This window comes from Athene noctua, chromosome Z (genome assembly GCF_965140245.1).
Source record: "Athene noctua chromosome Z, bAthNoc1.hap1.1, whole genome shotgun sequence".
Classification (NCBI taxonomy): domain Eukaryota; kingdom Metazoa; phylum Chordata; class Aves; order Strigiformes; family Strigidae; genus Athene; species Athene noctua.
The window spans coordinates 27124516-27136193 of NC_134077.1; the positions used below are offsets into that span (position 1 = coordinate 27124516).

An 11678-nucleotide genomic window follows, 5' to 3' on the forward strand; every position below is an offset into this window, starting at 1 on the left:
GGACGCGCGATGCTCGGCTCCCGCGTTGCGCCGCGCTTCGGCACCGAGCGGGGACGGGACGGGGTGGCGGGAGCCTCGGGGCCCAGGCGAGCCTGTGCGGGCGGGCCGCTGCGGGAACTCGTGCAAGTGTCTCTTTCTTCTCCGCCCCGCAGCCGTCGAGGCCCGGCAGCGACGGCGGCGGGTGGGGGAGAGCCGGGCCGCGGTCTCCGCCGCTGCCCCTGCCCCCGGTCCCCGGGGCGGCCGGCAAGCGCGACCAACGCCGTCCGCCCCCTCGCCGCGCACCCGCCCGCGCTCTCCCACTTACATCCCCCCGGTGGGCGCTGGGTTTGCAAGCCACCCAGCCCCCTCCCCCCCCCCCAGCAGCCTGATCGAATCGGGTCCGAGGAGGCATTAAAAAAAAAAAAGGGAAATAAAAAAGAAAAAGAAGAAAAAACAATAAATCAAAGGTGACCCGGAGCGGGAGGAGGGTGGCAAATGTGCATTTGGAAGAGAAGGGGAGAGGGGGAAGGATGGCGGTGAAGGCTAGCGGAGCAGGGAAGGGAGCGGCGGCGCGGTGCGGGCCGGGCCGGGGCGGCGGGAGGCCGGGGCGGCGGCGGGCGGGCGGCGGGCGGGCGGAGCGGGGCGCTCCGGGCGCTGACATTTGCAGGCTGCCCTCCTGATTGGTCCCCGCGCCGAGCTGCTCACGGGTTCATTGAAGTGTTAAGCACCTCCCCGTCTCTCTAAAGGACATTATAATGCAAGAGACCCCCTTTTTAACCACACACCGAATTTTCTTTCATTTAGGCGATCTATATATATATATATATATATATCTTATATCTTATATCTATTTTAAATAACTTAAGGCCGCTAAAATTTGGGGGGGAACAGCCTTCGCCCTGGAGCGGTGCGCGATGCTGTCTCACGCCGACCTCCTGGACGCCCGTCTCGGTGAGTTTCCCCCAGCACCCCCCCGCCCCGCGGCGGCTGCACCGGCGGCGACGGCAGCGGCGAGCGGGGAGGAAGCCGGGGCAGGAAATTGACAATTTGTTCCTTATTTTACCTTAATGCGATCTAAATGGGCTAATTCCTTTAAAAGTAATTGTACTGTATTAAAGTTTAATTTGATTTAACATTAAAAAAAAAGAGAGAGAGTGAGACCTACGGAGTATGTAGATCTACAGCGAGTTGTGGATCATTTAATTTCTCTCTCCCCTGTTTTTATATACATACCTACATATTATTACTATGGTGATGATGATGATTATTATTATTATTCTAGGACAGATGAGCTCGATGGTATTTACGAAGGAGTTCTGGGTGGCCTTTTCCTGCTCGCCTGCTCTCTTCCCTCTCTCCTTTTCCTTTTTTTTTAAAAAAAAAAGAGAAATAGCTGTATCTACCTATTTATGGTTATTCACGCGTTTGTTTATAGTCAGGAGACGGGAAAGATCGGCCAGAGTGACCGAGGTCCCCGCACATCTGTCGGGGAGGTAAAGCTCCCGACAGCAGGGCGGCTCGAGTGTTCTTTCTTTCTCTCCGTCTCTTTCTTTTACCAGCCCCGCTGGAAAACCCAGGCTGAACACGACAAAACTTGCCCTTTCCCGCTTCCCCTCCCTTGGTCTCGCAAGGGGAGGCCCGGCAGGCAGCAGGTTATTTAAGCAGGAAGAGGAGCTGCTCGGTGTAAAGTTTTCTCTCCCCCGCCCGGGTTGCGCCGCGGAGCCAAGCCGGGCTGCGGGGCTGGCGGGCGGCCGGGGGACGGCGGGGGCGACGGGGCGGTGGCAGTCGCTGGATGCCTCTCGCCGGCTCGGTGCGCTGGCAAGCGGCTCTAGTGGATACATGCCCTGCTGCAGGGGAGTGACCGCGGCTCCTTTGCTTCTGCAGGGATGAAAGACGCGGCCGAGCTGCTGGGACACCGGGAGGCGGTGAAGTGTCGGCTGGGCGTAGGGGGCTCGGATCCGGGGGGACACCCGGGAGACATGGCTCCCAACTCGGACACGGTAGAAGGGACCACCCTGCTGCCGGGGGAGGACATCACCACGGTGGGATCCAACCCCAGCTCCTTAGCCGTCAGCGCCAAAGACCCCGACAAACAGCAAGGCCAGCAGGGCGGCCAGAACCCCAGCCAGGCTGGGCAGCAGCAGGGGCAGCAGAAGCAGAAGCGGCACCGCACCCGCTTCACGCCGGCGCAGCTAAACGAGCTGGAGAGGAGCTTCGCCAAGACCCACTACCCAGACATCTTCATGCGGGAAGAGCTGGCCTTGCGCATCGGCCTCACCGAGTCCCGGGTGCAGGTATGAGCCGCCGCCCCCGCGCAGTGCCCACCCTCGCCGCGCCCTCCGGCCCCTTCCCCGGGCGTCCCGGCGGAGGCACGGCCGGCCGGCGGCGAGGCCAGGCACAACGGGGCGGGTGGGTGGGTGCCCCCGAACCTCAGCCCGACGGCGGGGGAGGAAACCCACCCCTGAAGGCAACAGTTTGGTCAGGGAGCCTTGAAATCGGCCCCCCCCCGCCCCCCTTTCCGCGCAGTCGTCCCCTTGGGCCGTCCCCTTGTCCCCTACACGCCTCCAGCGCGGTGGTCCGAGCGGGGCGCGGGCGGGGCTTTCCCCCGCTCCACGGCCCAACCAGGGTCAGGAAAGAGCCCGAGAGGGGCGAGCCTCAGCCCTCGCAGTCGCTCGGCGCTGAGGCGAGTCCAAGACGCCGGGGAGTTGCCCCCCGGTCCCCGCTGCCCGCGGCCGGCGGCTCCCGCCGGGGCCGCTGTCCAGGGTGCTGCCGCCCGGATGGGGCGTCCCGCGGAGCCCGCCGCCGGGAGGGTCGGGGTGGGGGCCGGGGCAATGCTTGTGGGAAGTCATCTCGGTAAAAGGCAGTTGTATTTGGACTCGGAATTTCTCCGTGCTGGCTTTTGTAACGCCTGGGGACGGCTGGGGTAGCCAGTAACTTCGACGTCTAGGGCGTACTTTGTTCACTGAAGTACATATATGTAGATACGCACATAGACATATATATTTGCACACAGGCACATAAGAAACGGCTTAGGCAGATAAATGTAAACGAAATTTGGAAAAGGGGGGGATGGATCCAACTGCTAGACTGCTCAGATGTAGCTCTTGTGAGTGGAAGGGTATTTAGCGACTTTCTGGGCGAGTCCCTTCCAAGGAACCAAAGCCAGCACAATGGAAGCTTGTGGGACTTGTGGGACGTGCATCCCTGCTCAGCACGGCACACCGCGAATGCCGCCGCACTTTACCGCAGCCGGTGTTCAAAATCCCTCTCCGCAAGCTCAGGCTTGTCGGCTAAATAAAGACACGTCAAAATAAATCCCTAAATGAACGCTTTTATGAACGGAAACCGACTCCGTTCTTGAATGTGACAGAAAATGCACGTCTGCTCTTAAAAAGTAAAACAATTTGATTCAGCCTACACAGGACTATAATTAGTTTAAATTAAGAAAGAAATTAGATTCACAAATAAAATATAATTGGACAACTGACTCTATGAAAAAAGAAAACGAGGTCTATTAAACTTTATTGGGTTTCCCAAAGGTTAATGATACCAATTTCAATATTAGGAGTGTGGTAAATGAAGTAAAATATAAAATATAAAATCGAAATAGTTATTTTCTAACAGCACATCAAAGAAATTCGCAGGAAGAAAGACAAAGTGTTTTAATGGCCTCGGCATAATCTTAAACCAATGCTAATAGCTCGAGACTGCTGATAAAAACAGTTTAATAGAGTGGCAATTTAAATATTTTTTACAATAATGTTCTGTAGTTTCAAAAGTAATCAGATCAACATAACCTTCTTAATTAACACTTCAAAATGATTAACATTATGTAATCTAAGGCAAAATAATTTATTTAATGTATTTACTTCACAATCCGATGTATCACTGCTCCTTGACCAAATTTAAATTAAATAGTAATTGCTTTATGTTCTTATATGAGTACTTTACAGTTTTCTTTATAGTTAACAGATTGCCTACAGATTCCTTGCATTATGTGGGCTCCAAACTGCTTAAGGAATGCTCCAAATAGTTGATTTACAGCGGCTGTATATGTTTTAAAGGGGTTTAGATGCTAGGATAAATCACGACTCTCCTCATTTTAGATCTGTATTTAATGTATATGATACATTTAAATAATTATTAAAGCGGCTGGTGCTTAAACGGGAGTCCAATTCCATGTCTGATATTGCTCTGCTTTTCAGCCTGCTGTAATAAAACCATTCTTTTTATAGCATGCCATTATTAGAAACCAATTTCAGAATTATTTATAACCTGGAATGGCTTATTAAGCAGCAATGCGAGAATCATGCAAATTATGCGATCAAATGCAATATAATAAGCATAATCATTAGTCTCTAGCACGGATTAATTAACTTTCAATATTTTATTTACATAAAAACCAAATCAGTGAAATAACTTCTGCACAGTCAGGCTTGCCTTTCAATATTTTATACGAACAAAAATAATGTGCTGTAATTCCATTGACCGTGTCCCCCACAATGGTCCCGTCACCTGCCACATCTTAATAGGGGACAAGCTGAGAGTATTTTCTAGTTTTCTAATGGAATGAGAAATTGCATTTTCTTCCTCTCCCAGCACTATTAAAGTGTAATGAATTCGGCCCAGAGTTCACGGCTGGCTGATCGAAATGAACCTGAGATCTGAGCTTTAATACAGCTCTCCAGATTTCCTACCAAATCTTCACATTAATCATCCGCTGGATTCCAATGAGATCTTCATAAAGCTTCGGGTCCTGTAAAAAAAAAAAAAAAAAAATCAAACCAAAAGTGATATTGTCTCCCCTTCTCTCTTTCTCTACCCCATTTATAACTGGGTAATTAAATGGGCTATATATTTTAAAATACATTTACAGTATGTCTATATTACTGTAACAGCAGACATCATCAAGGTAGATTTTTAGATTCCAACCTCCATTAGATTCTCACTGTTGTATTAATAATTTTCAGGAGCTAGTTGCATTTTAAAAGGAGTCCAAAGTTGCCAGACGCTCGTGGTTAATATATTTCTAGAGTTGTCATGTGTGCATTTTCAAAACCTCCCCCAGGTTTTCCCTGCGTTTTAATCTGTCATGCACTAGTTTTCAACTGGAAACATTCACGTTTTAAAAGCATATGCAGCGTAGCTATGAGCTGAGGCGATCAGACCTGATGGAGATTCTTTACAACACCAGTAAACCATGAAACATAAAAAGATTTTGTAGCCGCAATTTAACTATTAACCCTAAAATATAATTGAACGCAATTTTTCGATTATTCATATAGCATTTAGTTCGCCAACGGCTGTTCATTCCCGCTAATGGGCGCCCGCCCGTCTCTGCTCAGGGGCGCAGCACGACGCCTCGGACTCCCGCAGCCCGGGCACTGCGCTCCTCCGCTGTCAAGCGGACCCGTTTTTCCCCCCCTCACAACTCCGCCGGTGCTTTCGGCAGCGGTGCGACGAGACCCGCCACCTCAACCCTGACGGCACCGCGAGCACCCGCTTACCTAAACCACCTTGGGTTTGGTTTTTTTTGGGGGGGGTTGGGTTTTGTTTGTTTGGTTGGTTTTGTTTTTTAAAAAGAAACAACAAACAAACGTGGGCGGCTTGGCGGGAGGGTTTCCTGCCCCGGGCGGCGCGGACTGGCCCGGATAGGGCTCCCCCTCCCGCCGCGCCCCGCCAGCGCTTCCAGGCCGGCGCAAGAGCCGTGGGCCGGTCGTTATTTTTTCGTTTGTGGTGTTGTGCTGTTATGTGGGGTTTTTGTTTGGGTTGTTGAGTTGGGTTTGGGGTTTTTTTGTTTGTTTGTTGGTTTTTTTTTTTTTTTTTTTTTTTTTTTTTTTTTTCCTGGGAGAGTCCAGGCTCCTCTCCTGGAGCCTCCCCCCGAAGGAGGGAGGCCGCAGGCGGCTCAGTCCCGGGGCGGACACATCGATCGGTTTCGTTATAAAAAGTTCCAGCGGTTTCGTTAACCCGTGACAAGGACACGCGCGGAGCTGCGAGGCTGAAGAGCGGCCGTGGGAGAGACAACGGCCGGGGTGGGGGGGTGGGCAGGCACTGGTGGGGGGCGGGGGGTGGCAGGAGGCCGGGCGGAGGCCGGGTCGGGGGTGGCGGTTCCGGCTTCCCCGGGCCGCGCCCCGACCGCGGGGCGGGTGGGTGGTGGCTAATGGTGCGTGTCGCTGCCCGCCGCCGGCAGGTCTGGTTCCAGAATCGTCGGGCCAAGTGGAAGAAGCGCAAGAAGACCACCAACGTCTTCCGCGCCCCGGGCACGCTGCTGCCGACGCCGGGGCTGCCGCAGTTCCCCTCGGCCGCCGCGGCAGCCGCGGCCGCCATGGGCGACAGCCTCTGCTCCTTCCACGCCAACGACACCCGCTGGGCCGCCGCCGCCATGCCGGGCGTGTCGCAGCTGCCGCTGCCGCCGGCGCTGGGCCGGCAGCAGGCCATGGCGCAGTCCCTCTCCCAGTGCAGCCTGGCAGCCGGGCCGCCGCCCAACTCCATGGGCCTCTCCAACAGCCTGGCGGGCTCCAACGGCGCCGGGCTGCAGTCGCACCTCTACCAGCCCGCCTTCCCCGGTATGGTGCCCGCCTCCCTGCCGGGCCCCAGCAACGTGACGGGCTCGCCCCAGCTCTGCAGCTCCCCGGACAGCAGCGACGTGTGGCGGGGAACCAGCATCGCCTCCCTCCGCCGCAAAGCACTAGAGCACACAGTCTCCATGAGCTTCACCTAATGGCCGACGCCTCGTCCCGCGCCAACGCCGCCGCCTCGCCCCGCGTCCCCGCCTCGCCCGCCCGCCCCGGCCCGCCCCGGCCCCCCGCCTTCCCACACCTGACTTACCAGGGAGTCGACTCAGGATCTGAAATCAGACGTCAACAGACTGGTTTGTGGGCCGAGACACCCCACCCCACCCACTCCCTTCCGCGGGCCCCCTCAGCCCCCGCGCATCCCCTCCACATTCTGCGGCCCTTCTCCCCGGCGGCGGAAGAAATTGGGGCCCCCCCGAGCTCGGCCCTGCCTCCCTCCATCCCTCCCCACGACCCGGCGCTCCCGCCGGCCGCCCGCCGGCTTTGCAAAGAAATTTGCATTTTGGTCTTGTTTTCTTATTTTTTATGGTTTATTTGAGAGCAGCTGTCTGCCGCCGGCTCCCCCCGCTGCGAGGGCGCCGTCGGAGAGCTGCCAGGCGGGTTCGCGGAGAGGTACGGGGACCCCAGAAAGAATCAAATCCGTTTTGATAAGGCGGGAGAGAGAGCGAAAGAGATCGGGGGGGGGGGGGGGGGATATTAAAAAAAAAAAAGAAAAAAAAAAAGAAAAAAAAAAAAAAAAAGAAAAAGTTTCTTTTCCTGAAACACACGGGGGATAAAAAGGCAAAAAAAGAAGAAGAGCACTTCCCTTTTTCGGATCTTTGATTTCGTGACAGTTGAGTTGCCGATCCGCCCCACCTTTAGTTACGCATTTATTTACGTTCCTGCTGCTATTGTCCCTCCTGCATCTTCCGCTGCCGCCGGCGGAGGCGCCGCCGCGGCCCCCGCTACGCCCGGCCCGGCCCGGCCCCGCGGCCCGCCCGCCTGCATGTGCCGGTCACCCCGCCGCAGGGCAGGGCCGCTGGAGGAATGAACAAACGATGTGAAATAGGATGTTTTGTGTAGATAAAGCATTCTTGTTACATACTGGTCGATTCGTGATATGTTTTAACTTATTGTCTGTGCTTATTTATTGCATTTTGGGTTTCTTAATAAATGTTTGAGCTAATATAAAATATATACTTGACTTTTCCGGACACGTTTATATCAAGTTAATGTGAATGGATAAATATCATTTTCAGTATGTGATATGAAGAATTATAGATTTTGATGTGGCGTGTGAGATATGAGAGGTGTCTTGAACCGCAGGCAAAAAAAAAAAAAAAAAAAAGACAGGACTTCCTCCTCCTGTAGGATTCACAAAGTCCTTTGTCACAAGTTTGGGGATAGTTTGCTTGCTTGAATTTTGCATTGAAGCCTTTCATTTATCACAATTTTAATACTTCATGACTAATAAACTTTTGTTAATCTTTCTGCGTGATTGGTTTTCTAAACTGCAAGACACAAGAAATTCCGCGGCGAAGCAAGTCGGGGAGAGGGGCAGCGGGGCGGCGGGAGGCCGAGGCGGGGAGGGGCAGCGGGGACACCTGCCCCGGGGCCGGACGGGCGGCGAGCGTGGCAGGGCCGGTGCGGGGCCGGGGGTTGAGGGCTGGGGTTGCAGCGGGAGCGGGAGCGGAGGCCCGTTTTGCCGCAGACCTTTTTGCCGGCTCTGAAATGAGTGCGCGGCTGCTGGCGGGGCGAATCCCACGGAAGAGGAATCCCTTGGTTTAGTCCCTTGCAGTCTTTATCAGGAGGGGCAAGGGGAGGAGTGCAGGACTGTGGCAAGCATCGTACTGCCCGGTTTGGGTTTCTTTCTTACTTCTTCCGTCCCCCGCCCTTTCCTTTTTTTTATGCAACGCACCGACATCTCTTCCCCTTGTACATCAATTACACACCTCTTAATTACACACCTGAGAGTGCCCGGCTCCATAGGCACCCGCAGAAGGGTCCTTGCCTGCTCCAAAGTGCGTATTATGTATGCATATTTAATTTAAAAGAGAAATAAAAGCAGAATAAATTATTGGCGATCCAGACCATCAGTGACTCTGCTGGGGGTCACCTGAGGAAGCAGCCCTGCGTCCTTCTACAGGAGTCTGCTTGTGCGGCTGCCGAAACAGCACAGGATCCTTATCCTGAGGTAGGCCAGGCTAGGCAAGACAGGTCCCATACCATAATTCATACCATTAATGCCTGGGGTTAGAAGACACTGTGCCCTGGCCCTCCTTCCAGCCCTCCCTCTACTTCCCAGCCCAGCCTTGGGCCAAGCAGTTGCCCCTCAGCACCCAGGTTTAGCTCTGAGTTTGAAATTCATGATCAGTTTAGGTCAGTCATCAAAGATGTGGGTGCACAGGATGCCTCCAGAGCAGAGATGATCAGAGTACCCCCAGCCCCCCTATCCCACTGGTGCCCCTCTGTGGGCTAAGGAGAGGCAGTGGCCCATCAGGGATGTCCCTTGGTCTTCCCAATTCCACAGTGGTCCCTGCCCTGCTTGGAGAACAAATAGGTCTCCACTGACATGCAGAGGAGTGCAAATCTCACTTCTTCCAAATGTATGGAAGGTTGTTTACAAGAATGTAATTTTTACAGCTGCTTTATATTGCTATAAGCAAGACAGCTTTATGATGTAGGAATGTTGTAAAGTGCAGTATGGAAGATCTTTAAAAAATATGTGCTTTTTAATGGTAGAGAAAAATGCTCTCTCTGACTAGGGGCAGGGGATTGAGATGCAACCTGTAAGATGCAACTCTTGACAACAAACACTGCTCTATGGAAGGGGCCTTACAAAGGTCCTTCAGCTTAATTTTCGCTCCTAAAACATCCATCATTTCCTCCATATTCTAATGCAACTGTTGTCCTGGTTATGAGCAAAGCTTTTTGATCCTATTCAACTTTGATACAACATTTGTTTCCATGGCAATAGATCTTTGTGTTCTGAGTCCTGGAGATTTTTGAAATTCTATGTACCCTTAGCACTAGCTGAAGCTTTGCAACGTAAAACATCTAAGCTGATGTTCTTATGTATTTAACATGGATGAGAGGAAGGGGACCACAGGTTTCACTCATACATGTTAGAAGTTGTGTATGAATGATTTTACTACAAAATCTCACTTGTGCTGACATTAAAAAATAAAAATTAAACACCACTGACCAGTTCTACCTAACAACATGAACTGCTCTGCTTCATTCATGTAAAGTGATTAAAATAAATGAGTGAATTCCATATAAATCGAGAGGGAACAGTTATGGTGAATAGCAATTAGCCTGTTACTGACTAAGCAGCTAACACCAAACACTGGGGCTGTTACAAAATGGCCTTATTTACTTAAGGTGCATTTTAGCTTTGAGCAATTCCATCCAGCATGCAACTAGACTGAAATTTACATTCATTATATGGATTAATTTCCACACTGGCACATATGCACATAGGTTTACTTCCCTCTAAACACAGCATCACTCCTAATGTCTAAGGAATATACATAATAATAGTGTCACCGAACCTTTCATTTGCTCTCTTGATGAAATGCTTTAACACCCTCTCTCTCCTCTCTTCCTCCCCTCAAATCGCTGTGGAAGGCAGAACCTGCTCTTACCCTCTGTTGGAGATTTCATTCACTGAGCAACATTGGAAGAAAGTTTGTGCAAGGCAGGGGATCAGATAACATTGCAGCACAGATTATATTACTGTACTAGCAGCAATGATCCTTGCTCCTAGAAATGAAAATGTGGTTTAATTTGTGTTGTGGTCTTTAAATTTTCATTTTTCAGAATAAAAATCTCTGCACATGAAAATGTATCTTGCAGTAATGGAGGTATGGCAGTTAACCTGTCAGTTGAAAGTATGTAACCTTCCTTTTCTCCTTTTCATGACAAAGGTAATCTCATCTGAGGGCATTTATGTGAAGAAATAACAGCATGGCATGGTGAAACCACTGGCTCATTAATCCTGGCATCTACTTCCTGCAGGGCTTCTTGATTAGTTAGATTCATTCACCGGGTATTTCGGAGTTTTTGATTTCTTACCACTAGCTAGGTTCACTGAGTTCAGGCTAAATTGAGCCAGAAGCAATGTTTATTAGTAATTTTGTAATACAGACTATCCTAATAATTCAGTACAAATATCTCATCTGAAATATATCCATTCACCCTAGCACCTAATGCAGTTTGCAGCTGTGTTCAGAGAGAACCGAGAGAACACAAGTGATTTGGCATGTATTTTCTAAATTATTAATATGAGAGCTAATAGCAAACTCCTCTTCATTTCCAATGCTAGAATTAAGATCCCTTTTTTTTCAAAGCAAGCCCTGACATGGAGGCAACCAACTCCTGCTTGCCATGAAGGCTGAGCTTAGAGTGGGTTGGTCTGCTAAGTGTGGCCTGTTTAGCCTTTCAGCCTAGAGATGAAAGGGAGAACAAAGGAATTTTTCACTCATGTGTGCTATAAACAGGAAAAATCTAAATGTTGCAAAAGGAAAAAGAAGAGGAATCCTTAGAAATTAGCATCCTGTAATGTCATAGATCTATGTCAGCTGTTTGATATCTGTAATAGAGTTACAACTAGGACAAAAGGGACAAAGAAGCAAAGGCCCTGATCCTGCAGCCTTTAAAGCCCATGTTGACCTGGCTGTGAGTCCAGCAGATGCATGTGTGAAGATTTGCAGGATGGATGCTCAAAATTGTTCTGCCAGAAAGCTTTCTCACATTCTGTAAACTGTCTTTTCTGAAAGAAATAAGAAGTCTGTACATGAACCGCATTCAAATGTCTGACCACAGTTTGTGCTACATTGGCTCATCCAGCCATAGGTAAGAGCCAGGGCCTCAGAGCTAGTCTGACTGTGTGAATGCATGCGATGTACCCAGAATCTCTGGGCAAGACAGCTGACAGCCATGGCTTAATTCAGAGAAGCAGAATTTGCCCCAAAAGACATAGGACCCACAGGCTCCTTTTAAGTGTCATGGACCGATCATCACCCATGGCAGCAATGCAACTGTGAGAGGAAAACAGAGGTGGTGATGGTGGAGTGGGGGAGTAGGGACAGCATGGTTTTAATTTTTCACCTCATCACAACAAGAATAACAGCAAGAGCCAGG

The 11678-nt window shown here is 51.0% G+C and overlaps 1 protein-coding gene across 1 annotated transcript; it reads left to right on the forward strand.

The window, feature by feature from the left end:
- The first annotated feature begins 893 nt into the window (after nt 1–893).
- On the forward strand, nt 894–6700 carry OTP (orthopedia homeobox). Its single transcript, XM_074932882.1, has 3 exons — nt 894–930; nt 1864–2273; nt 6170–6700. Exons 1-3 carry the CDS (start codon nt 894–896, stop codon nt 6698–6700), a joined length of 978 nt encoding a protein of 325 aa, XP_074788983.1.
- Nucleotides 6701–11678: the final 4978 nt, after the last annotated feature.